This window comes from Ananas comosus, linkage group 4 (genome assembly GCF_001540865.1).
Source record: "Ananas comosus cultivar F153 linkage group 4, ASM154086v1, whole genome shotgun sequence".
Taxonomy (NCBI): domain Eukaryota; kingdom Viridiplantae; phylum Streptophyta; class Magnoliopsida; order Poales; family Bromeliaceae; genus Ananas; species Ananas comosus.
The window spans coordinates 2342208-2368743 of NC_033624.1; the positions used below are offsets into that span (position 1 = coordinate 2342208).

The 26536-nt window shown below is 38.4% G+C and overlaps 4 protein-coding genes and 1 long non-coding RNA gene across 8 annotated transcripts; 2 read left to right on the top strand and 3 right to left on the bottom strand.

Moving 5' to 3' along the window:
- On the top strand, positions 562-7967 carry LOC109709338 (putative amidohydrolase YtcJ). Its single transcript, XM_020231521.1, has 15 exons — positions 562-693; positions 779-933; positions 1024-1125; positions 1542-1614; positions 2440-2546; positions 2628-2751; positions 3403-3597; positions 3937-4022; positions 4805-4912; positions 5465-5560; positions 5653-5751; positions 5883-5957; positions 6342-6473; positions 6573-6688; positions 7541-7967. Exons 1-15 carry the CDS (start codon positions 603-605, stop codon positions 7713-7715), a joined length of 1734 nt encoding a protein of 577 aa, XP_020087110.1. The 5' UTR covers positions 562-602; the 3' UTR covers positions 7716-7967.
- Positions 9031-10276, bottom strand: LOC109709551 (transcription factor bHLH100-like). Of its 2 annotated transcripts, none has more exons than XM_020231836.1 (3): positions 9817-10276; positions 9378-9725; positions 9031-9292 (listed from the first exon to the last, which is right to left on the bottom strand). In XM_020231836.1, exons 1-3 carry the CDS (start codon positions 10135-10137, stop codon positions 9194-9196), a joined length of 768 nt encoding a protein of 255 aa, XP_020087425.1. In that variant the 5' UTR covers positions 10138-10276; the 3' UTR covers positions 9031-9193. The 2 variants fall into 2 exon arrangements, with proteins under 2 accessions (XP_020087425.1, XP_020087426.1); XM_020231837.1 differs by having other exon boundaries at positions 9378-9722; positions 9817-10271.
- Positions 10988-14162, top strand: LOC109708744 (pentatricopeptide repeat-containing protein At2g03380, mitochondrial-like). The gene is made up of 3 exons (XM_020230564.1): positions 10988-11058; positions 11451-11655; positions 11907-14162. The coding sequence occupies exons 1-3, from the start codon at positions 10988-10990 to the stop codon at positions 13845-13847; spliced, it is 2217 nt and encodes a 738-aa protein (XP_020086153.1). The 3' UTR covers positions 13848-14162.
- On the bottom strand, positions 14223-16156 carry LOC109709581 (NADPH:quinone oxidoreductase). Of its 2 annotated transcripts, none has more exons than XM_020231879.1 (3): positions 16041-16156; positions 15674-15871; positions 14223-14740 (listed from the first exon to the last, which is right to left on the bottom strand). In XM_020231879.1, the coding sequence occupies exons 1-3, from the start codon at positions 16138-16140 to the stop codon at positions 14442-14444; spliced, it is 597 nt and encodes a 198-aa protein (XP_020087468.1). In that variant the 5' UTR covers positions 16141-16156; the 3' UTR covers positions 14223-14441. The 2 variants fall into 2 exon arrangements, with proteins under 2 accessions (XP_020087468.1, XP_020087469.1); XM_020231880.1 differs by having other exon boundaries at positions 15674-15933; positions 16041-16110.
- On the bottom strand, positions 23419-25525 carry LOC109708559. 2 transcript variants are annotated; one of them, XR_002215779.1, is made up of 4 exons: positions 25055-25525; positions 24872-24930; positions 23646-23703; positions 23419-23546 (listed from the first exon to the last, which is right to left on the bottom strand). It is a non-coding gene; the product is annotated as an uncharacterized LOC109708559 (long non-coding RNA). The 2 variants fall into 2 exon arrangements; XR_002215778.1 differs by having other exon boundaries at positions 24872-25525.

The window sequence follows — 26536 nt, forward strand, 5'->3', positions numbered from 1 at the left end:
CTAAATTTATAACAAAATTACCACCAAATTATTAATAAGAGTCAAAAAGTTGAAAGTATGCTATTTTTAAGGGCCTTTTTGGCATGAGCCCCTGTCAATTTTTTTTTTTTACATTTCGACTCATCAAATTTATAATTACAAATTTCATCCTATCTCCCTTAAGCAGGCGCCACATCAGCGCTATGGAAGTTGGAGGGGTGTTAAGTTGAATACGGTGACGTGTTCAAACACGATGAATGAATTATTCACCGTGTTCAAACACAGTGTTTCGTATTTATATCACCATTCACCATATTTAGACATGGTGAATAATTTACCGTGTCCAACTTATTCCAGTACATTTCCTTGTTTGTGGCACTTACGTGACATCTGCGTGATAGGAATAGGACCAAAATTATAATTATAAATTTGATAAGATTATTTATAAAAATAAATTTTTTGAGAGGGCAAATGCAAAAATAGCCCTATTTTGAATTAAAAGTTGTTTAATATGCTGCAGTTGATAATGACGTGGCATCCAATTCCTCTCTCATTTTTTATCTCTCTTGATTCCCTCGCGCAATAAGCAAATCGCCCACCCAAAAAAAAAAAAAAAAAAACCTATGGCCACCGGAGGGAATCTTCTCATCTTCCTCTCCGCCGCCGCCGCCGCTCTCTCCGCCGTCATCCTCTTTCCGGCCATCAATTCCTCCTGTAAGCAAAGAGCTTCTTCCTTTTTCTCAACATCCAACTCCAACACAACCCTAACAAACAAGCCTGTGGGAATCGTCGTTTGCAGTCGCAGGGAGCGTTTTGAAATGGGGGAGGACGTACGCGGACGTCGTCGTCACCAACGCCACCATCTACACCTGCGACTCCGCTCTTCCTTTCGCAGACTCCATGGCCATCCGCAGCGGCCGGATTCTGCGTCTCGGAACCTATTCTTCTCTCAAGGTTTTTCTTTACAAAGTTATATTCTCAATTCTTTTTAAAGTATTGCTATCTTATTGATGCCATTGAGCTGCTATGCAATCTTTAATTCAGGACTTAGTGGGTTGCAACACAAATGAGCTGAATCTTAATGGGAAGGTTGTGATGCCCGGGTTTATCGATTCTCACGTGCACTTGATATTTGGTGGTCTGCAGGTATAGTCCGCGCAATAGTTTAGTAATCATCAGAGCAATTTATGCCGAGTTACGTAGTCTATGTTTCGTTTATATATTGAGCTATTTATTTATATTTATATAGATCACCTCTGTCTGAATCAACATCATCACACGAATTCTGTGATCTTTCTGGAAAATACCTAAGTGACGATTTTTATGTGTTGTGATAGTTTTAGGGTGGAAGAGGTTCACCCTGCATGTTATCTTTTGAAGTTGTAAAAGTCGTCTTACGCAGATGCAGAATGCTGCTAACAGTTTTACAGCTAATGCCGTGTTTTTATTAAAGAATCGCACAGTTGAACTCGTTTTTTTTTTATCTGTTGGATCTTGCTTTATTACTTCTTAGTGGGACTTACTGATCCTTCTTTTTGTCTCGTTTGCTTACTGGAAATCAGATGGGGCAGGTGGAACTTCGAAACATCAAACACAAAGATGATTTTGTCAGAAAAGTCAAGCAAGCTGTCAGAGGTTTACATCCTGTTTACTCTCTTATTCTGCCGGAGTGCAACTGTTTATTCAACTTGTAGTTCAAGAAAATAAAGGAAAAGTTGCTAAGCATTGCATATCGTTATTGTGGCATACCTGACTGTTATTTCAATAAGTTTATAACGTTTTCGTCACGAATTCTTTCTGAGAAATTTCATAAACGGATTGTTTATTGAAGGGTTATGAAATGTTGGTCCAGTTGAGTTTGAAATGTTAGAGCAGTAAAACTTGGTTCTTAGGCGAGTACTGAGCTAAAGTCCCAAATCTGGCTTATCGGGATTCCTTTCAAGTCTTAATAATGATTAGAATGGATTTAGTTAATCCTGTTATATATGTGGGATAGCCCGTTCGACATGTTCTTGTGCATGAGAATTAACAGTGTCCGTTGCTTGCCTGCATGTTACAGTATAGTGCCTCAAACTTCTCTAACCTGTTCAATGATACTGGGATTACTTGTTTGCTGTGCATTGCGTAATGAAATCCTTTGTTCATGTGCAACTTATTTTAGGTTAGCACACCCGTCCTTGTGTAGCTCTCCGAAAAACTTTGATTTGAATAAACCTTTAATTATCCTCATGGTGTCCTCAAGTATGGATTCGCTTTGGTCCTTGGGTTCTTGCATATGGTGGGAAACTGATGTCTCAAAGAGTGTACAATAGCTTGCGTACAGTGTTTGATCATCTTGCATGTAACTATTAAAATGTATCGTGCAGGTTAAGTTGGATTTCACAATTTGACTGCTTTTGTAATCAACTATGCTTACTATTTTGGTTCATTTGCACTTATAATTGAAACATATTCTGGCAGATAAGCTTCCTGGCCAGTGGATCTTAGGCGGTGGTTGGAACAATGACTTTTGGGGAGGTGACTTACCTAATGCTTCTTGGCTAGATGATATTACACCAAACAACCCTGTGTGTTTATCAAACATGTACTGATTTAGTTTCCAAACTGGTAGTACAGCTAGCTGACGTTATGGTATTCTTTCTCTACAGGTTTGGCTTTCGCGCATGGATGGCCACATGGGAGTGGCAAATTCGCTCGCTCTCAAGATTGCTGGGATTACTAGAAACTCCGACGATCCAGTTGGTGGAAGCATTATCAAGACAACTGAAGGAGGTAAAGTTGTGTATTCAGTTTGTTTAATTTCTTTAAATAATTGTCACCGTGTTGGATAAGTAAGAAACTTTTTTAAATCCTGTAAAGAGCGAAGTTTGCTACCTAAATTGGGAAGGAAAAATAACTTTTGCTCTTGTTATTATTTTACAAGTTAATCACGTTTTTTTTTAATCTATTTCAGTTTCTTTCACATGATTACCCTCCGATCATGATGTAAAATCATACTAATATAAAATGTCAGTTAAATTTTGAATCCGATTCTGATGGCTTTAATAAAAGTTTTGGTTCAGTATGTAGCTCAAATAGCTTCAGATTTAGTAAAAGATTTTTTTTAATGGAAGTTTGCTCTTATTGATTGCATGAAAGGCTGTCCTTGTTCTTTTGCAGCAGTTACTAGCTCGATGTCTTGATATGAAAAATGTTTTTCCTCATTGTGGTCTCCATATGCAAGTCTTATTATTCCTTCTTAGTTTTCTTCTTTTTCCTTTTTCTTTTTTGTCTGAGCTTTATTTGGTTCTGATGTGTCTTTAACTGTTCTGTTCACATGGTAGAGGACAAGGTGCAAAACTTTAGAACTTATTAGTTCATATGAAACTCAAACCAGGAAATCAAATTTCATTTAAAAGTTAATACTTTCATATTTACATACAGTACCTACTGGTCTGCTGGTTGATTCCGCAATGAAACTTGTTCGCTTTGTAATTCCTGAGGTTTCAATCCATGAAAAAAGAGATGCCCTGATGAGAGCAAGCAGGCATGCACTGATGAGGGGGGTGACAACTGTAGTTGACATGGGAAGATATTTACCGGGTGCATCAGCTGATCCTGTTTGGCATGATCTTTCAGGTTAGTTTTGGACCTTTCAATCCTCTTGTGCTTAAAATCACATTCTTGGTCTCTTCTAGTATTAGTTAGGAATTTTCTACATGCATACTTGTTGACTTTTATCAGGATTTGCAGTAGTTTCTAGTTTCCACCTAGTTCTGAAATATGTGTAATTCTCAGAGATAGTATCATACTAGTAGTAAACGAAAAGCTGCTTTTTACCTGGTTTAAAGTTGAGCAATATTTTGGAAGGTTGTGATCCTTATTTATGATCAAAAGAAAGGGAAATTTGTAAAGAATTTGAGGTGCTTAAATTTCAAGCTTTTTGCTGACCTCACTATGGCACTCATATGTCTACAGATGTTTACAGGTGGGCTGATTCTTCTGAAAAAATGATGATAAGAGTTTGTTTATTCTTCCCTTTGCCATCATGGTCACGGCTAGTTGTAGGTTCCTTCCACAGTAATTGTATGTGTAATTCTATTATTTGATTACATCCTTAATGAATATCAACAGTATGTTATCTTAATAGTATCATATTGTTCTTTTACCAAAATTATCTAAATTGAGACGTATAGTCGTTTGTTCAGCATGTAAGATCAATTAAAAAGTTAATAGAAAGGAATACTTTAAATGACCCCTTTGTGGTTTAGTGCATTTGCACTTCGCTACATTGTGTTTTCATTTGTTACGCTTAATTAACCTGTGGTTGTTTGCTGGTCTATGCAACTATATATCATATTTTTGTAAGGACCAATATTAGAATACTTTGCTTTGGAGTTTTCGATTTTTTATCGAGTATTTTCAGAAAGTCTCCAAATTTCAGCAGCCAAAGAACTTTTGTTGAATAAATTCTGATATAGTATAGTTTCCTAATGTAGTGCAATGCCAGTATACTTTTGACGGCTATGCATGATTAATCCTGAGAAAATTCATGAGCTCACCACAAAATGGAAAGTACAAGCAGCTAATGAACTTTGGAAGAACTTTATACCTCATATGTGTTAAGTGAAAACACTAGGCCCTGAAAGCAAAAGCACTACTGATAGGGTTCACACTCTTTTGGAATTACTTCTGTTGATAGTTATATGTTAGCTAATTTTATCTTGTATAAAATCAGTTGTAAACTCACCTTTTTGAACTGATGAACTTGGTCACAAATTAGCTTTTGTGAATCCTTTCATTAAATGATATTCTGCTTATAAGCATTGTTTCATGATACATTTAGGATCTTATGCAAGAAACAGGTCATGCAATAAGTCAATGGGTACACCTTGGTGGTGTTAAAGCCTTTTTAGATGGTTCGGTGGGTTCCAACAGTGCACTGTTCTATGAGGTGAGAATATATTTATGAATGTTCTATCCTTCTGTCCATTAATACAATATTGTGTTCTATTTATTTCAATTTAGGTTTTGGACATAATTTTTGTTAACTTACTGAGATGAACGACTCACACCAAATGTCGCTATAGTTATGTATAGAGGGGTAACTTCTCTTGAGTACTTATTCTCTGTTAATAATTTCGTCTTCTGAAGACGTGAGATTTACATGTGTGAAAAACTTTCCCTGTAGACAAGTAATAGAATTCTAATTTTCTGCCTTTTTCCCATAGTAAATTATTCTTGATTTAGTTGCTTTTCTTTTATCCTAGAATTGAAATCCTCTCAATAATTTGTAGATTAGACATTCCCCAGTAGCCATGGAGAAGCATGCTGATTAAGCAATTATGTTTCTAGTTTTTCTGCTGTTGTATCTAAAACTTGGACTTCCCTATTTTCGGATGAGTTAATCAGTATCGTTTGTCTTTCTCCAAATTTCTCCTGCACTTCTAATTTCTTTAGTAAAGATGGGCTTCTCTAACAAAGCATATTCGATGAGTGATTATAGCCTTATGAAGATGACACCAGTAATAGTGGTTTAAAAGTGACAAATTTGGATTGGCTTCTTAATGCAACCCTAGAATCAGACAGATCTGGACTTCAGGTACTTTGCTTGTGGAATATTATTATTTTTAGATGTACACATGTTAGCGAGGATGTCACTTGTTATCATCTATTCTAATTCCTGTTTTCAAGGTGGCAATCCATGCAATTGGAGACAAAGCAAATGACATGGTGCTGGATATGTTCAACTCAGTGGCTTCTGTACATGGAATGAGAGATCGCAGATTTAGGGTAATCATTCAATTTGCTGTGTCCCATATGTTGTTGTTCTTTAACTGAGTTACTAGTTGTCTGTTACTGAATAATCAATAAGGATGCTTATTATGAACAACAACATGGTAATGGTGATACAAAACTTCCAGATTGAACATGCACAACATCTAGCTCCAGGAACAGCAAAGCGTTTTGGTCAACAAAGGGTTATTGCATCTGTGCAGGTAAAGTGCAGGCTCTTTTTTTTTTTTTTTTTTAATCTCTGTTTCTTCTCTATGATTTTCCTTATTACGCTTGTTTTAAGCTAGTCAACTTGATTAAGTTATTTGAGTAGCTAGTCAACCTAATCAAGTGGTGCTTTCTTTCTATCTCGGTATCTTGGAAAAGGAAATAACCAAGCTAGAACAAAATAAACTAATCCTAAGTAACGGATATACCCGAAGTAACCAATTTTGTCTGCCAGACCTAAGAGATGAAACTGAGAAAAATAAACTCAAGCTCACACTCTGTACAGGTTTGGATTGCATCAAAAGTTTCCACTGTCCAATATAGGGTCATGGTGTGATATGTTCCATTGGCTGAATTAGCTAGTTTACTGTTGTTAACAGCCAGATCATCTCTTGGATGATGCTAATTCAGCTGGGAAAAAACTTGGGGAAGACCGCGCTTTGCGAAGTTCGTATTTATTCAAGTCACTTTTAGATGCCGGTACACATTTAGCTTTTGGTTCGGACTGGCCGGTGAGCTTTCTCAACATTTGTACTTCTAATTTTCAATGCTTATATTTTTTGGCTCATACAATAATGTACTATCTGGCTATCTGCCTTTTGTTTTGGTAGGTAGCAGATGTTAATCCATTAGGAAGTATCAGAACTGCGCTGTACCGTGTACCCCCAGGATGGGAAAGTGCTTGGAATCCCAGTGAGAGTGTTGCATTGAATGATGCTATAAAAGCGTAAGGCCTTCATGTTCATTACCTTCGCTAGTTAATATCGGCCAACCAAAGCTCCCATTGAAATCATTTTGATATGAATTTTGTTCTAAATTTCTAAGCTTACTAGCTAAGTTGGAGACTGCCCATTGCTACTTCTACACAAGACTTGAGTGGCCCAAGCGGATGGAAAAACTAGAATTATTGTATATTATTATCTCAATATGGTAGAGTGTGAATATATAATAAGATGAATTTACTAGTGAAGCGGTACGGTTTTCTCATTTCTGAAGAAGTTCCAAGGCTAGCATTGTGATTCAGTGCCAGCAGAAAATTTTGCGCAGTTCAAAGTTGTTTAGCAAGCGCCTTGTAAGTTCCTTTATTAAATATGATAGAGGATAAAAGGTTGGTGAAGGTTAATCGATCGGATATCACAGATATACTGTGACAAAGCATAGGAACAAAAACATGAGACATATGCTTACAGAATACAATTTCGTGATCACGAAAGCCAACTGTTTACAAGATTCAACTGCCTGATTGATGGATATCCGTTGACCATTTCTTTCATTCATCCTCTGTAGAATACATATTAGAGGGACCTAGACTTCTCATCCTGAAATCAGAGGCAGAACTTCGAATAACTTCCCTATCATTTAGTGCATTTGCACTTCACTACAAGTGGTTTCTTTTGTTGCTTTTAAAGTACCTTCAAAGACCTTCGGAAATCCTCATTTCGTTGCTATGTCAATCTATTCTGTTACTAAAAGAACTTGATAATCCTCTCTGTAGATATCTTTATATTTTTTTTTCACTCAATTATTGTTTATTTGAGATTAAAAAAACCATTACGTATTGTTTAATCAAATGTGGCAGGCAAACCATATCAGCAGCATATGCTTGCTTCCTTGACCATAGTTTGGGCAGTTTGTCGCCTGGAAAGTATGCAGATTTTGTGGTTTTGCCTGCCGGTTCGTGGGATGAGCTTGTCAATGAGTTACCATCTTCCGTCTTAGCTACTTATGTGAACGGCAAACAGGCGTACCCATGATATTGTAAATACTTCTGCTGGGCAAGCACTTCGTATATTTGCCTGTATTATACGGTGATGCTGCTTGTTTCTAGCATCACATAAAGTAATCAACTGCATAGTACGCATCTCAGATTTGTAGCTCCAGCAAATTGTAGAAACAAAACCTAGTCAGTGTTGTTGTTTCGATTTCAGATGTATATTTAATGGGAACATTGGTAATATATGTAAGTGAATGGTTTTAATTATGAAGTATAATTTTTTTTATGCTTATGGCTGAACCAGCAAGCCACTTCGGCTTCATGATTCATTACTGTTAGTAGCCAAATTGCTAAACCTCTCTCTGTCTTTGTATGCTACCAATGTTTGTTTACTACCACGAGTAAGATCGAAAGTTGGGTTTTAAGTTTGCTAGGCTAGTTTTCAATTTTGAGTTTTCGGTCACATGTGTGCGCATGCGCGAGCATTCGCAACACTGCCTTGAATTTTTGTTCATGCTTGATAATTATTACTCAGGAGCCTATCCAAGGCCGTTTTACTTCCACACCTGAAGGATTTGTACTACTCATGATGTGGATCTTTCAATCTTTGATGCAAAAAGGTTTTACATCTGCAATGACATTTGGACAATTTGTGTCACGTGGAAAGCGGATTTCGTTATATAAAAATTAGCTCGTGTACTATTACGAAAGGTGCGAGCATGCAAAGCGTTTGTACCCTTGCTCTCTTCCGCGGCATTTCTATGCATGTTTAATCTCTTTTCGTTTGTGTTAATCTTCATTATGTAACATAGAAGTTTGAGGTTAGCTATCAAAGTAATATACTAGAGACCAAATTTTGGTCTCTAGGCATATGGTTTGGATATGAAATCCTTATTTGTTATCAGAGATTGTATACTATATTATACAGGAAATATGACTAAATTCTCCATCAGATAAATTAATTATGTGATCTATTAATAGATAGATAAATTAATTATGTGATCTATTGATAGATAAGTGTTCTCTCTTGATGGGGAAATGTTTGAGAATCTACAACAGGTTGTGCTGAGAGGTACCTTAGTAGCTTAAAAAAGAAAAGAAAAAAAGCAACAACTACTATGAATTAATTACTGATGTTCCTGCATAATATTTTTGCGTAGGGATGATAAGAAGAACTAAAATTTCTCATTATGTGTATTTTTCGCATATCCTGGTTGTAGAGTTTTTGACTCATCTGCTACTGGAAAATATTTGGGGAAATTTGGAAATAAAATGCTTGTCATCAAATGCATTTATCTTAATTACAAACATTGTGGTGGATTAATTATCCAGATAATGTTTTTCAGGAGTCCGCATGAATCAACACACCAAAATTCCAGAATTGAATTCCTCAAAAAAGTAGAAAAACTAAGATCTTTCCAAGCCCATAATGTACGATAATTTTGTTAATCATATCGTTAATCCGGAAATTCTCCTATAAACAACTTTTTCGCCTTCGAAAATTAGCCCAAACATTAATCACTGTATGCTGGAGTAATCATCCCTTCCTTTCTCTTTAATAACTTTCACAAGATGCTCACAGAAGATCTGACCCTCCATTCCTGTGCATCTCTTAATCTGTCCAAATAACACCTACTAAGTATTTAAAAATGAATCACACATAGTACAAATAGCGAAAATTACAACAATTTGGAGCACATACCTGAAAATGGAGGTTGTAAAATGTTTTATCTCCAAAGCTTGTTAAAGTTGAGGCATTCATTAGTTGAAGCCCCTCTCCCTCCAAAACCTTCAAAAACTTAGAGAGAGGGAGACTAATGTTCTTGTTCAAAACAGTGATGTGAACCATTACCTCCTCACTATTTAGACAAGTAGCAGAGACATTGATAAGGAACTCTATGCCCTCTTTTGTTGGTGATCCTTCTTTTCTCTTCGCGATTTCTGCTAAAACCTCTTCCTTTCTTCGCGACAGCCTTGCGACTTGGCTTTGCAGCTCGGGTATGTACTTCACGATGCGGGAAACCGTCGATGGAATGCTCATTTTCTTCTGCTACGTACACAAGATATCGAAGTGAGTACTACGGAGTTTGATTGTAAGTGCAACGTGAGCAAGTGTGTAGCTAAAGTTCGCGGGACGTTACGGTTCGATCAGATTCAGGGAGCAATGTGCGGAGAGACGAGTAGAAGCTGTTGAGCTTCTTTCTGCGGTCGCGCTCGTAGGCGTTGTGGCTCAACTTCTTGTGGCTTCTTGGGGAGTCCTTTGCGCTGTTGCTGGCACGACTCTGGTCGTCGAACTCGAGCTCGGGATGCGGCGGAGAAGGGAAAAGGAGAGACTGCTGGAGCATGCCATCTTCATGTTGGATGCGGTTGCTTGCGAAGATCCGATCATCGGAGCGGAGTTCGTTGCTCATCACGTTGTTCTCTAACGGCGAAGAGAACAACGGCGGCGAGAGGGCTAACATGATGGTATGAGGCTAGAAAATGTTGGTGCAACTTGCTAGGCTCAAATCTATATACTGAGGATTCAATACAAATTAATCATCAAAATTAACAATGGTTTACTTAATAATGACATGGCTCATATTGTTTAATATATCTCTGCTGTGGATTACGTGAGCAAGCGATCGTGGCATAATTAATGAAAAATTACTATAGATATCACACGGAAAGAGTTAAATATGATCAACTGGGCTCATTTAAATTACTACCTTATTAAGCACGGAGGGAGCACACGAATTTGTGGTGCAAGAACGAGCTCTAGTCGTGTTGGCATGCGACTAAGTGTACTCTCCTCGTGTAGTTCACACTCCCATCTCAAGCATTTGTTTAAGCTTCTGTTCTTGCTTTGGGAATCAACCAAGTATTTTGTAACTTATCTTCGTAAGCAAATGTATTATTCTAAGCAAATTTTTTAATACCAAACAATTTTAAATTCTTTCCAGTGTTATATATATATATATATATATATAATACTTACTAGTTATGTAATGAAGCAATTTGATATCAGTACGTGATGGTATATGAGTTTGACAATATATCAGTAACACATAAAAAATATTGAGTAAATTGGTATACCACTTTAAACTATTCACACAAATCAATTGAAGTTTTCTATGCACAATAATAGCATTATGAAAGATTCGTAGAAATTAATATTATAAGAAATAATTTAATAATTATTTTAATCAATACTCTTACGTGACTGCACAGAAATTCAGACCACGTGTTATGACAAGAGAGGAGTTTGTAAACAAATTTTACACCTTTCTACACATATGCAATTCAATAGATAGATTTCTTCCTAAATCAGATATGCACATTCGTATGTGCAACATTTTTGAAAAAGAGACAACTAAAAGAATGTACAAACGAGAATTATGCCAGTAATAAAGGATAAATGCAGAGATGAAACTCGAAACTTTTTAAGATTTTGTTTGAATGTTGGAATAAGTTATTCCACGTAAATATTTTTTGTGTGATGGAAGATAAAAAGTTCAATTTATATGTTTCGCAAAACCGACACAGGGTGGAATACAATTCCAGGAAATCTTGACTTTGACAATTTTGTTGCCAAATTAAAAGACCACGCGTGAAATCTCTTTCCTCTGCTGCTGCTGCTGCTGCTGCTGCATGAGCCACAGTACAGGAGCCCCATGGCCATGCTCCTCCTCCACCCCTCTCCTCCTCCCCCCACCCTTCGCAAACCCATCGTCGTCTCCCTCCTCAAAACACCCTCCTCCTCCTCCTCCTCCTCCTCGTCGCCGCCAAACCCTAGCACCTCCTCCTCCCTCGCCCGCCGCACCAACCTCCTCTTCTCCGCCATCGCCGAGTCCCAGCCCCTCGACCGCGCCCTCGCCCTCTTCCGCCTCCTCCCCGCCCGCGACGCCGCCGCCTGGAACGCCGCCGCACCCGATCCCCTCACTCTCCGCTCGGTCCTAAACGCTTGCTCCAATCTAAACGACCTTGATTTGTTGATCCAGATTCATTCTTACGTCNCTCCTCCTCCTCGTCGCCGCCAAACCCTAGCACCTCCTCCTCCCTCGCCCGCCGCACCAACCTCCTCTTCTCCGCCATCGCCGAGTCCCAGCCCCTCGGCCCCGCCGCCGCCCTCCGCCTCTTCCTCGACATGCTCCTCTCCCCCGGCTCCGCCTCCGCCGCACCCGATCCCCTCACTCTCCGCTCGGTCCTAAACGCTTGCTCCAATCTAAACGACCTTGATTTGTTGATCCAGATTCATTCTTACGTCATCAAAACTAGTAGCTTGCATTCATTCTCCTCCGAAATTACTGTATTATACACTCATTTGCTTAACCTGTACGCGAAATTCGGGTTGGTCGAGGTTGCCCGCAAGTTGTTCGATGAAATTCCCGACATAGATGTCGTCGCGTTCACTTCGTTGTTGGCTCGATATGGTGAATCGGGTCGGCAGTTGGATGCTTTGAGGCTTTATCAAGAAATTGTCAAAAGCGATTACACAGAGATGAATGCGCACACTTATTCGTGCGCTTTACGTGCTTGTGTGAGCATCCGTGCGTTATTTGAGGGGCGGCAGATACATGCGCAGATCGTCAAATTGAGTATGGGATCCGATGTGTTCGTCGGCACGGGTTTGGTAGATTTATATGTTAAATGCGGTGAAATGGAGTGTGCAATGAGAGCCTTTTTGGAGATTGAGGAGCCCAGTGTTGTGTCGTGGAACTCTCTAATGGCCGGGGATTTAGGTGGGGAAGAGTGTTTTCAGCTTTTTGCGCAAATGCAGGAGAGTGGCCTGAGCCCTGATCATGTCACATTTGCTTGTGTTCTTCGATCTCTTAAAGATGCTGATTTGAGTGCTATCACAGTCCGGCAATTCCATGGTCTAATTGTGAAAATGATGGACATGAAATTGGATGTTTTTGTGAGCACTGCTCTTTTTGAAGCTTACATTGATCACAGTTGCGATGTCGAGGCTCAGCGAGTTCTTGCTGAGATGGAGGAGAAGGACGATGCGACTTTTAATGTGGTAATACAAGGGTGTCTTAGAAATGGGTATGCAGCTAAAGCTGTGGATGCATTTTTCGAGGCTTTGAAGGTCAGTGCGGAGCTACGAGAGGCGACTGTGTCGATGCTTTTGAGGGCAATAGGACTGTATAATGGGACACAGGTGCATGCTCTTGTTATTAAGCGTGGATGTTGTAATAGTAGCAGCGGTGCATCTGTTCTTAGCTCTCTTATAAGGATGTATGCTGAGCACCGCTGTTTAGACAAAGCTCTCCGCCTTTTTGAACAGATTCATAGTCCGGATGTTGTCCAATGGACTTCTCTCATAGCAGGATTTTCGCAGAGTGGTGAGAGCCATGAAGCTTTAAAATTGTATGTTAGAATGTTATCTGATGAATTGGGAGATGCTCCAAATCACTATACATTCTCAACTCTTCTGACTTCGTGTGCGGAGCTTGGAGCAGGTGAAGAAGGGAAACAGATTCATGCCCAGATAACCAAAGCAGGAATAAATGTTAGCCGCGACAAATTTGTCTCGAGTAGCTTGCTGTACATGTATGCATCATGTGGTTATATAGGGGAAGCAAGTAGGCTTTTTGATAAGATGCCGCAGAGAGACTTGGCCTCATGGAATGCGATGATTAACAGCTTATCTCAGCATGGTTATGCTCAAAAAGCCTTAGAAATGTTTCATGAATTATTGAACAAGAAGAATATGCAACCAAACCACATCACTTACATTGGAGTTCTCACCGCATGCAATCGAGGTGGAATGGTCGAAAAGGGGTACAAATATTTCAAGTCTATAGAAAAACCGACGATTGATCACTATGCTTGCCTCATCGACATGTTTGGCCGTGCAGGGAGGTTAAAGGAAGCGATGAGTTTTGTGGAGGAAATGCCATTTCAGCCCAATGAACTTATTTGGACTTCACTACTTGCGGCCAGTAGCATGCATGGCAACATTGAACTAGGAGAGTACTCAGCGAAACAGCTTCTGAAGTTGAATCCGAAGGATCCTGGAACTTACGTTGCTCTGTCGAATATTTACGCTGCTTCTAGGAGATGGAAGGATATGAAGGAAGTGAGGAGACTAATGGAATCTCAGGCAGATAGGAAACAAGCAGGAGTTAGCTGGGTAAGAAGCAAGAAGGGACAAAAGTATGTGTTCTCTGCAGATAAAAGAAGTTAATAATGCCAAAATATAATTGTTTAACAAGGTATCAGAGCAAATTAAACTACTACACAGATTAGAACAATCAATGGTTGAAGTTTTGGTGATTTTTGCTCTTAGCAGCTTGGTGATAGCAAGAGCAACCACTTTTTTTTTTTTTTTCCTCTCTTTTTGCTGAAAGTGTATAGAAGATTTTTCTTCTTATGTATATTTGCTAGATATTACATTATGGCAGAAGTTTTGCATGAGTGTATGTACCTTATGTACAAAATGAGTGAAAACGTTGCAAGATGCAAATTCGCAATTCACCGTTTATATCGATTTTGACTTAAATTCTTTTGTGCATAATTCACAACTCTGTTTCTTCTCTTAGGCAACCATTATAGAGATAAGTAACACAAGGAATTGGGCTTTATTGACAACTTGTTCAAATAACCAAACATGACACTCTTAAGCACAAAGAAACAGTCGAGTAAATCTAAAATCTGCGACGACCCTTTCAATGTGAGTTTGAGCAATAGAGTGTAAACAATAAACAGAGAATACCCCAAAATAAAACTTGTGTTTGTAGCCAAATGCAATGTTTTCCCATGATTCTGACGAATTTGACTTTTACTGTTGTAGTCGAAGAGTAAAAGCTTGCAGTGACAATAGGACTTGCTTAAGCCGCTCTTTAGTGTCTGGATCAATCAAATTTCCGTCACTGTCAAATTTTGGCGGAGGTTGGAATGCGTGGACAAATAGTTCCGGCTTATTGATGAAGTGAAGATCCAAAAAAACTCCGACCTGACGGAGATGGTATTGAGCTCGCCCTCCTCCGAAGTTCCCTCCTGCGCTCACGACAGCAGCAGGCTTGTCCGCCCAACAATTTGGGGCTCGAGATGCCCAGTCAATAGCATTCTTCAGAGGGCCTACATAAATAATTAAAAAGAAAAGATTTACAACAAAATATGAACAGCGTTGTATGCATCTAATCTTCAAGGCAGGTTTTAAGGTCTCAGATTGAGCATCATTGTTGTGATAACTACTTAAAAGATATTTGACAAAGGCATAAATGGATTTCTCAAGCGTCATAATCGATCCAACCAGAACAGTGCTCTAGGGAAGCTATTGAGTTAAGTCCCGTAGATCAAGCGTGAAAAATAAGTATATATAATGCAGATGTCTCGTAGATCAAGCTATTGAGTAAAACTCAGTGCAAAAAAACAAGAGAAAGAAGCACTTAGTAAATCTCAGTTAACCCTTTCTTCAAGGGCACCTTGCACCCTTTCTTCAAGGGCGCCCTCTCCTATCCTACACACATGTAGGAGCCAGAGGTAGGCATCCAACGGCTCTGTCTCGGGTAAGCCGTTGCACCTTACCAAGGTGCAAGATTCGTGATCTTACCGAGGTAAGGTAGAAGAAAACCGGATAGCACGTATGCATTTTGTGAAAAATATTACTCTTATTATCTTCCAAGCAACGAGCTTGAAAATGATGGGGTATAAAAAGGTACAACAACTAGCCTTTAATTTTCAATATAGGACTAACCTCACATATAGGCGCGGGCTCCCAGGCAAGATCCATAGGATGTTAGGCTCCCGAGGAAGCACAGACTAAAATAAAATTTTAAATCACTAAAATCAAAATGATACTAACATCTTACGCTTCTGGCTAACAAACCGGTTCTGCTACAAATGTATCGATTTAGTTTGCTATCACAAATAACTCGTTGGATCCAAACCATCGGCTCACAGTAATTTAAGTCTAATTATTATTATTATTATTAGAGCCTTTCATCCTTAACATATTTTCATTCACAATGAATTTCCACACTCTTGAGGATAGGTTGGCATAGTTTGGACCTGAGAGGGAGTAGTTGTACTCGGGAGAGGCGAAGAGGTAGGCGTTGGCTCGGAGGATCTTCTTGCGGAAGGCGTCGACGGGTGCCGGGAAGCCGCCGTCCACCTCGAGATCCGTGTTCAGGAACGGCAGCGGCGCGATGTCGACGAGCTCGATCTGCATTCCGGCCACCGGCCCATTCCCTCCGCACATCTCTATGGCTTCATTTTCATCCGCCCAAATTTCCAAATTCCCAACAACAGAGACGACGAGAATGAGTGAGCTAAAAATCCACAATTCAGAAATCTATATAATAAAATTATAATTTAGATATATTTTTTTTTTGTTTGTATCTTCAATAAAGAGGGTGGGGATTTATTAGGGTTTTACCGGAACGGATGAGGCCGCGGTTGTAGGAGCCTTTGCGGAGGGATCCGCAAACCGCCGCGACCTTAATCATCGGTTTCGCCGCCACCGCTAAACCCTCCATCTCGCTCTAGATATTGTAGCGAGGGCTTTTTTTGCAAATAGCCCCATAAAAAATTTTATTTTCGAAAATAGCCCTGTGTAAAAATTATTTACAAAAATGGCCCTGGCTCCGCCCCGTCAGCGCCACGCGGGCGGGGCTGGGCCAATTGTATAAGTTGAACACGGTGAATCATTCACCGTGTTCAATACAAGATTTTTGTATTGGACACGGTGAATGGTTCACCGTGTCCAATACAAATACATTCGACTTAGCCAAAAATGGCTAAGTTGTGGGATTTTGTATTGGACACGGTGAACCATTCACCGTGTCCAATACAAAAATTTTGTATTGAACACGGTGAATGGTTCACCGTGTTCAATATAAACACTTGGCCCATCCCGCCCGCGTGGCGCTGACGTGGCGCTGACGGGGCGGGACCAGGGCCATTTTTGCAAATAATTTTTACACAGGGCCAATTTAAAAAAAAAAAATTGTCAGGGGGCTATTTGCAAAAAAACCCCTTGTAGCGAAGTATACAATTGAGGCTCTATCAATTTAACAACATAATAATAAGAGCGGTTAGAAGATTTTGTGACCGTTAGATTTAATTTTTTAATTATTTTTATTCGTTGGATTATACAATTCAATCAACCATATACGCAACCGTAGGAGAAACACATCATTATAACTGTACATTTCTCAATCCAAGAACTATAAAACTAATAGTACCAACAGGTTGATGTTATTTGATGTTATTGATAGTATTCTGGTCTAATTCGGAGTTTTTTTTAGCTTAAATAATAAGTGGACGAAAACACAAAGTTCACCCACAAATTTTGGAACAAAATTTAATAGCAAAACTATAATAATCGAATAATTTTTAATCTATGTGATCAAAACGCTGTTTGGACCGAACTTATCAACAAAAATTGTAATCAAATTTAAACAAAAATTTATCTGTTTTTATTAAATTGTATCAGCTGATAATACAATCGTAAGTCCATCCAAATCTAAAGCTAAATAAATGGGTTTGATTAAATCAAAAATCATCTGTTTGGTGAATAAAATTACTATGCAATGTAGTGATTTTTTGAAATTTTTTAGAAATTAAAAAAGAAATCCAAAAATAATAACGTAAAATGAATTAAGATGCCCTCAACTCTAGACTATTTTGAAATATGCTCCTCAACTTTTTTTCCTTTTTTTGTTTTTAACATCCCCACTCAACTTTTTTGAAAAATTGATGACTTATAATTTTATTTGCTGAACAGTAATTAAAACCATAAGTTTAGCTATAGCTAGCTTTATTAGCTTTGGAAAAAAAAAAATTTAATTTATTTAACCAAACTACCCACATTAGACAAAAAAAATTCTAATATTGACAAAATGTTACAGGAGAAGAGAACTATGAGGTAAGGGCCCATTTAAAATGTAGCCTATAGATAGTTTCAAAATTGAAGGAACCGACCGGGACTTAACAGACTATATTTCAAATCATCTCAGCATAATAGCGCGGCAAAAATCTTTTTTTTTTTGAGAGGAAAAAAAGATAATATGTTACTTACTTTATTTATTTTTTTAAAAAAATAAAATTTACTAGAACATTAAAGCAATTAGATTTTGAATTTAAAACCTCACTTGCTAATTATGAAATCTTTTGGCACTTGCACTAAAAACTTGCAAATACCAAATCTTATAAAAAAGCTTGATGAGAACCATCAAAAAAGAAAAAAGTATAAGAATAAGAAAGCTATAAAGTATACAAAAAATTTACGTCGTTCAACCAACGATATGCCGATATATGCCTATGGTAAAAATCTCCACAATATATTTTTTAATTAATCCACAGCACAATAAATATAAGAAATAGTTTTGGATGCAAGAACCTCTCAATAGACTCTCCCTCGTTTTCTCTCTCAATTAGAGTTTGTTAATAAAACTCTAAACTCTAAAACAAGAATTACAAGGTTTATAAAACCCCCATAATTCAAAATAAGTAGAAAACAATCGTCTATCCAAATCTCTCAATTTACTTATAACCATTGATCTCCACTTAAAAATTCCTTACAAGGTGATATTGGATCATTTCTAATCTTGAAGCAACTTTAACTTGTCGGTCATGATCTCTGGTTTCTTTTTTTTTTTAGAGACAAGTAGCATGCTACCCGCTTCATTTATTTCATTTAGAAATAAATTTAGCTGGAAATGTGAATCAACTAGAATTCAAACTTGGATTTCGGTTATCAACTACCAAACCTTTTGCCACTTACTCTAGGAACGGTCGGTTTCGAAACTTATACGGGGTGGTTTCGGAATTTGACACTTTTCATAGTGTCATTAGTTAGAACGCAGACTAGGCGATTAACAGAAATCCAAACAAAGATATTTCCAAGCACAACCCTTCAAATCAGCTTCAACACCTTCGAATTTTATAGAACGTGCTCCCAAATTTCAGAATATTTTGACGTTTCGGAATACCCGTTACTAGGTTTTGAAACTTAACATCTAGAAATCCGTATCTTTGATGCTCAACAGAGGAATCGACTCGAAACGTGACTGTAATTTAATCCAGCAAAATAACTACACAATTTTTGCAAGAGCAATTTTTCTCAAAACTTTAAGTAGAAAATAAAATTCATACACAAGATAATTTATATACACGCTAGTCATTTCATTTATTTTATTTAAAAATAAATTTAGCTAAAAATATAAATTAATTAAAATTCAAACTTAAGATCTTAAATATCAGCTACCAAATTTTTTGTCATTTGTTTCAGAGAGGATCGGTGCGTACTCAACTACTCATTTGGTAGTTTGAATGGTAAATAAATAGCAGAATTTGGGGTGCACGAGACGATTCAGGCTTTTGACCATATGGCCGGCTTAGTCAACAGAACAAAGTTTTGGCAATAAATTCCCAGGTACGGTACCAAAAGTAACTAACCATTGATTACTAGTACCAGTAAGGATACCACAAAAAAAAAAAAAATAGAAAAAGAAAAGGTCAATACATATGTTCACTGACTCACGTGAAACATAACAAATAACAAATATATATTATTATAAAATTTAATTTTTAATTATTATACTAGTAAGGAACACTGCGTGATGGCGCGGAAAGTGATACAATAGTAAATATTAGAACTATTACTCTGAAGAATCAAACAGAAAAAGAAAGAGAACAAATAGAAATGCGAACTTAATTGTCTATTTTACCTGTATGAGTAGTAGTAGGAAAGGCAGAGGATGAAGAAGAGAGGAGCCAGAGTATGGCCTTGGGGGCCAAATTATAAGTTTACAAAAAAAAAAAAAAAACACCCGCGCGAGCTCGCGTTCGCGCCGGCTCACGCCCGCCTCGTGCTCGTGCCACCCGCTCGCGAGCACCATTTCGCAGGAAAAGAAACAGAAGATATATATCAATATATATGTGTAATTCATGCATGGAAAAATACAATATCTTTTTTAATGCTTAGTCCACAACAACAGTATAAATAATTGAGTAGGGCTGGCAAACGAGCGAGCCGGCTCGCGTCGACTCGTGTTCGCTCGATATTTGGCTCGCCTCGAGCTCTTGACTCGAAATTAAATGAGCGAGCTTGAACAAAAAAAAAAGCATCAAATTCAGTTTCAACCAGCCGAAGTCTGATATTACTCGCGCTCGTTCGATTAGGCTCGAAAAGACTGAAAAGCTCGAATATATATATATAGCTGGTGACTACTAACTCTTATAAGTATAAGACCCTCCTTCTGTACTCATAAATTTTTAACACCGTTGATTGATGAGAATGTGTGGTTAGGAATGATGTGGTCCCACTTAGAATGATAGTGTCCCCTTAGGTTGAGTGGGTGTTGGTTAAATATATGATCTAAACGGCATGAAAATGATAATGGAATAAATCTACGGGTCGACATAAACTTATGCCGACTCGTTTGTTGGGGTAAGGGTGGAATAACCCTGAACGCCCGCACATTATAACCGCAAACACCACTCCTTTTGGGTGGGTTTAGTAAACCCCACCGCAAAACGCGGGTTAGTGAGGTTTACGAACCACCACTCACCCCTCCAACTTTAACCGCAGTCCCGCAGCACCCCGAGCCCACCTTTTTCTCTTATCGAATCATTAAACCCGGCACTCTCCCCTCATCAACTTTACCCTGCCAGCAAATACCCGAGCTCCTCACTTTTTCTCTTTATCATCATTATCTCTATGCCCCGTACTCCATACCCAACAACACTTTTTTTCACTATCTAGACTAAACTCAACTCAACCTCGCCAACCCAAACACAAAAAATTTTACAACCATATACCTCTGAACTTAACCTATCCCTGGGAATAGGCTACTTTTTCTTAACCGCCCAGAACCAAACGGGGGCTATGATATAAAGACCACATATCCAAAAAATAGTAGCCGGACTCTATATAATAGAGATATATTATATATATATATAATATATTAATATATATAATATATAGTATTTTTCATTATAGATAGGCTTAATATTAATATTGGGCCATTACTTGTTGCCATAAAATAAACCCAAACAAGTAACAACTGTGGCAATAACCATAACTCTAAATTACATAACCACATCTCCGTCTTTCGACTGTCACTGTTGCAGCAATAATCCTAATAAACATGATAATCATTCAAATAACGCCTTATTAATAGCAGGAAAGTCAACCCTAAGCTTCAAATTTCCATTTAATTATTCTTGTATTTTGAACTATGAATGTTGCATCAAATGTAGGTAATTTCTATAAAAATTAAAACTATTGATTATATTAAGTTCAGAATTTCAAATCCGGACTGTTTAGAGCTCGCTCGACTCGACTCAATTGGCTCGTCGATGCCTCGGCCGAATTAATTCAAGCGAGCTTGAAGCCTAAATTTAGCTCGAAATATTTCAAGCTCAAATTTGAAGCTGACATATAGCTCTCTCGAGTCTCGCTCGTTTCCACCCCATAATTGAGATCATCGGAATTGTGATACAGAGAAAAATTGAAATAGAAAAAGAAAAGGTCAATACATATGTTCACCTGACCACGGAAACATAACAAATAACAAATATATATTATTATATTTAATTTTTAATTATTATACTAGTAAGGAAACTGCGTGATGGCGCGGAAAGTGGATACAATAGTAAATATTAGAACTATTACTGCTGAAGAACAAGACAGAAAAAGAAAGAGAACAAATAAGAAATGGAACTTAATTGTCTATTTTACCTGTATGAGTAGTATGTAGGAAAGGCAAGGATGAAGAATGAGGGAGCCAGATAAATGGCCTTGGGGGCCATAATTAAAGTTACCAAAAAAAAAAAAAAAAGCACCGCGCGCGAGCATCGCGTCGCGCCGGCTCAAACGCCCGCCCTTCGTGCTCGTGGCCAACCCGCTCGCAGAGCACCATTTCGCAGGAAAAGAAACAGAAGATATATACAATATATATGTGTAATTCATGCATGGAAAAGATTACAATATCTTTTTTAATGCTTAGTCCACAAACAAGCAGTATAAATAATTGAGTAGGGCTGCAAACGAGCGAGCCCGGCCGCGGTCGACTCGTGTTCGCTGCGATATTTGGCTCGCCCGACTCTTTGACTCGAAATTAAATGAGCCGAGCTTGAACAAAAGAAAAAGCTCAAATTTCATTTCAAAGCCGAAGGTCTTGATATTTTACTCGCGCTCTGTTCGTAATCTAGGCTCGGAAAAGCTCGAAAAGCTCGAATATATATATATAAGGCTGGAACTACTAACTCTATAAGTATAAAGACCCTCGCTTCTGTACTCATAAATTTTTAACACCGTTGATTGATGAGATGTGTTGTTAGGAATGAGTGGTCCCACTCTAGAATGATACGTGTCCCCTAGGTTGAGTGGGTTTGGTTAAAATATGATCTAAACGGCATGAAAATGATAATGGAATAAATCTACGGGTCGCACAAAACTTATGCCCGACTCGTTTGGTTGGGGTAAGGGTGGAATAACCTGAACGCCACGCACTTATACCCAAACACCACTCCATTTTGGGTGGGTTAGTAAGACCCCACCCAAAACGCGGGTTAGTGAGGTTTAGCGAACACCCCACTCCCCTCCAACTTTACCCGCAGTGTCCCCATGGGGCATTCCCGAGCCTTCACCTTTTCTCTTTATCGAATCATTAACCTCCACTCCCCCTCAACAACTTTACCCTGCCATGCAAATCCCGAGCTCCTCACCTTTTTCTTCTTATCATCATCATACTCTTATGCCCCTACTCCAACCAATACACTTTTTCAATATCTTAGACTAACTCACTCAACCTCGCAACCCAAACACAAAAATTTTAACAACCATATAACCCTGAACTTAAATCCATCCTGGAATAGGCTACTTTTTCTTAACCGCGAACCAAACGGGGCTATGAGTATAAAGAGCCAGTTCATACTCAAAAAATAGTAGCCGGACTCTATATAATAGAATATATATATATATATATATTAATATATTATATATATATAATAATGTATTTTTAATTATTGATAGGCTTTAATTTAATATTGGGCCATTACTTGTTGCCATAAAATAAACCCAAACAAGTAACAACTGTGGCAATAACCATAACTCTAAATTACATAACCACATCTCCGTCTTTCGACTGTCACTGTTGCAGCAATAATCCTAATAAACATGATAATCATTCAAATAACGCCTTATTAATAGCAGGAAAGTCAACCCTAAGCTTCAAATTTCCATTTAATTATTCTTGTATTTTGAACTATGAATGTTGCATCAAATGTAGGTAATTTCTATAAAAATTAAAACTATTGATTATATTAAGTTCAGAATTTCAAATCCGGACTGTTTAGAGCTCGCTCGACTCGACTCAATTGGCTCGTCGATGCCTCGGCCGAATTAATTCAAGCGAGCTTGAAGCCTAAATTTAGCTCGAAATATTTCAAGCTCAAATTTGAAGCTGACATATAGCTCTCTCGAGTCTCGCTCGTTTCCACCCCATAATTGAGATCATCGGAATTGTGATACAGAGAAAAATTGTACACAAATTCAGATACTGCAAAAAAATAGAAGAGTCGATCATTAGAGAAGAAAAGTTTGAATATTAAACTGCAGACTAAAGAAGGATATGGAAACGAATCAAATAGCATAGAAATAATACAGGTGGAAACAAACTACTTTGGAATGTAAAGTATCGACAAAATTCAAGAGCAAGGCATAAGAGGTGCAGATAAATTCCGAGAAAGTAAATGGACTAACATGCAGGGCAATCAAGAGGGAGGGCATGGAACTGTGTGACAAAAGTGTGGAACATAAAGTGCGCAAGAAATAAAACGTGGAATTAAAATCTACACCTTTTGGAGCCACTAATAATCAGGAATTGTGATAAATACCAAGACTCAAATGAGCAGTTGCAGGCAGACTCAAACCCTGCAAACAACAAAAACTGAAAATTTAAACAGATAATCAATGTTTGTAATCTTTGAAACACAATTCTGCATTGTAAATTTTAAGCTTTCAAGTGTTAACCTTTTAACCTTTGAATCCTGAATTCTAAAATGTTGTCGATGCAAGACAATATCCAAAACTGCAAATACAAAATTCAAAATTTTGCACCCCAATTTTTCATATGTAATTTTAACCTTTAAGAATGCAGAATTCAAAATTCTGGAACACCGCCGCCGCAATTTAGATTGCTGAATTTGAACCTTTCATATGCACCAAATACCCTTATGCAAATTAGGCCATAATTTTCAAATCGAAACTTTTATATGCACCAAGCACTTTACTGTGATTCTGAATCATGTCTTCTAATTTCTGAATTTAGAATTCAGCTAGAGAATTTAGAATTAAGCTAGAGAATTGAGAATTCAAATAGGCAACCCGGAATTCCACAAAGAATAGAAGGGAAACAAATATTCTGTGCTCAGATTCTCCATGAAATCGAACATCATTAGTTTGGCACCGAAGTATCGTTAGTTAGTAGTGCTAGTTGTATAAGAACTGCAAGCATTTCAACACAAATATGAGGAACTGGTTACCTATAGAAAGGCCATCCAAAGTACCCCATCAGCAGCGAAGGATGGTTGCGCCCATCTCAATCACCGCAATTATTTGATATTCAAGGAGGAGATCATCATAGCACGGAAATTCAGGATTAAGCTTTGCAATTTGAAATTCTATGAAGAATATAAGAAAAATAAATATCCTTTGTCCAGAGTTCGTATTCTGAATTCAGAACCCAAATTTCGAAACCTGGAAAGCAAACTCACATATATTGTTTCATATAAAAAGGAAGCTGTTGCAAAATTAAGAAACCCTTTTTCTTTACCTACTCTTAGTCTGATAGTGCAATTCAGATTCTGCAGACCTGAATTAGGAACACAGGATTCTGCTAGGCAATTGGGAATTCAGCTGGGCAATACAGAGAAGGGACTTCTATGGAATTTTCAGCCAGCAGAATTCAGCAAGGTAATTTAGAATTTAGCTAGCCAACTTAGATTCCAAATACATGCAGCATACAGTAAGGGCGAAAGATCGATACTTCGCATGTTATAAAATTTCAACAAGATGATTTAGAATTCAGTTAGACAACTTAGATTCCAAATAAATGCAGCATACAGTAGGGGTGAAAGATCGGCACTTCGCATGTTATAAAATCTTAGAATTAAACTGCAATGCTGACAGCCAAAAGCAAAGCACGTAAATTTCCAGAGAAAAATAGGACAAAAATTATTGACTCGTTAAATTCGAACCTCGCCAACACGAAGCAAATCGATGCGTATGGAAAGCATGACCAAGCAAAACAGCAAACCTGTCGAATAATTTAAACGAAGCAAAACAGGAAAGTTTCTATCATATGATTTGGCAACACAGTGTGAACTATAAGTAAGACTTTCACAGCGAGCAGAAAATTATTTAGTGTGTAGTAGAGCTACCAGCTATACAACAGGGCCCCTAGCAAAAAACCCAAAAAGAAAAGCCCGCCATTCTGTCAATTCCCACCACCATAATAACCCGGAGGCGCTGCAGGGTCCTCCTCAGAAGCACTCCCGCTACTACATGGGCGGACAACAGTAGTTTTCGGACGTTTCACCAAAGTAAAACACTTAACCAAATTCTCCTATCCTTTATATTGACTCAAAAAAGAAAAGGTTAGCATAAAAAACACAACAAATTCATGTATGCGAAAAAGAATAGCAGAAAAATAGCTAACAATTAATGGCTAAGGGAAAAAAATTGTATTTGGCTTGTCCACTGAACTTCAATTAGATTAGCTATATAATATTTTCAAATGTGTTACAATGGAGTTTTATTTCTTATCGAAACTTAATCTAAGAAAAACATAAAGTAAAAAAGGAATATAAACCAAAACATTACGAAATTATCGACAAATAAATAAAAGAATAATCAGGAAGCTCTACGAAGTGCGTAAAAAAAAAAAAGCAACAGTCGGCACAAAGCTACCAACTTGCTCCAAATAAAAAATTGGGAAAAAATTTCCAATTTTTACATCTGTTAAATGCTATTTTGTAGTAAATATTTCATCTTTTTTTTTTAAATTGACAAAAAAAAAATACCGATGCTAAATCTGGAAACCGAACAAAACTGCAAACAAACTCCCCAAAACCAAACAAAACTACAAACAAACTCCCCAAAAAGTTTGTTGTGAGAAATCAAGGAAAGCATATATAAACACTTGAATGTTGTTTTTACCTATCGATCTCCTGTAACACTCAAGAGCACCACAAGGCAAGAACGACAAGACAATAGCGCTCAACAACAGGGGACAAAAATCAGGGGAAATTAGAGAAAAAGACGAGTGGGGGGGGAATGCCAAACCGTTTAGTATTTATAATAATAGCCAGAGAGAGGTAAAGCAGAAAAGAGAGCGCGAGAGAGCCCGCGAGCGCCATGCCTCACGCGAGATGGGCTGCGATCGTGTTAATTAATGCTCTTTAATGCACGCTAACCACCAACCATAGGGAGAAGCCACACCGGGCTGTTCAGCCGAGAACGTGCGGTGGAGGAAAAGTCGCGGCCCATACCACTGACGGCACAACGCCACCCCCGAGTTGTACGGGTTGTCGGAAGGGAGAAGGCGAACTGGATGGCGGACGGGACAGGCAACAGGGCGAGAGAAGGCGGAGAGTACGGGAGAAGGCAGACGGGATGTCGGACGGGACAGGCAACAGGGCGAGAGAAGGTGGAGAGCCATCGGACGGGACAGGCAACAGGGCGAGAGAAGGCGAAGAGGCGCCATGACGAAGGCGGAGAGGACGAAAGGACGGCGAGGGGGGCAACGCCGCGTCGTATGGGAGAAGGCGGCTGCGTTCCCGAGGGAGGACAACGATGGCGTCGCGGCTACGAAACGAAGGCAGAGATGACGGAGGGTGAGCGGGGGGTGGTAACGCCGCGCC

Excerpts from the sequence above, each read along its gene's own strand:
- LOC109709338 (XM_020231521.1), top strand. The coding sequence starts at position 603 with ATGGCCACCGGAGGGAATCTTCTCATCTTCCTCTCCGCCGCCGCCGCC. Across the intron at positions 1,126-1,541 it reads TGATATTTGGTGGTCTGCAG|ATGGGGCAGGTGGAACTTCG; the intron begins GTATAGTCCGCG and ends ACTGGAAATCAG. Across the intron at positions 4,913-5,464 it reads ACAGTGCACTGTTCTATGAG|CCTTATGAAGATGACACCAG; the intron begins GTGAGAATATAT and ends GAGTGATTATAG.
- LOC109709551 (XM_020231836.1), bottom strand. The coding sequence starts at position 10,137 with ATGTTAGCCCTCTCGCCGCCGTTGTTCTCTTCGCCGTTAGAGAACAAC. Across the intron at positions 9,726-9,816 it reads TCCCTGAATCTGATCGAACC|CAGAAGAAAATGAGCATTCC; the intron begins GTAACGTCCCGC and ends TTGTGTACGTAG. Across the intron at positions 9,293-9,377 it reads TTTACAACCTCCATTTTCAG|ATTAAGAGATGCACAGGAAT; the intron begins GTATGTGCTCCA and ends TTATTTGGACAG.
- LOC109709581 (XM_020231879.1), bottom strand. The coding sequence starts at position 16,140 with ATGGAGGGTTTAGCGGTGGCGGCGAAACCGATGATTAAGGTCGCGGCG. Across the intron at positions 15,872-16,040 it reads CCGCGGCCTCATCCGTTCCG|CCATAGAGATGTGCGGAGGG; the intron begins GTAAAACCCTAA and ends ATGAAAATGAAG. Across the intron at positions 14,741-15,673 it reads GTACAACTACTCCCTCTCAG|GCCCTCTGAAGAATGCTATT; the intron begins GTCCAAACTATG and ends TTATTTATGTAG.
- LOC109708744 (XM_020230564.1), top strand. The coding sequence starts at position 10,988 with ATGCACATTCGTATGTGCAACATTTTTGAAAAAGAGACAACTAAAAGA. Across the intron at positions 11,059-11,450 it reads TACAAACGAGAATTATGCCA|CACCTCCTCCTCCCTCGCCC; the intron begins GTAATAAAGGAT and ends GCCAAACCCTAG. Across the intron at positions 11,656-11,906 it reads ACCTTGATTTGTTGATCCAG|ATTCATTCTTACGTCATCAA; the intron begins ATTCATTCTTAC and ends TTGTTGATCCAG.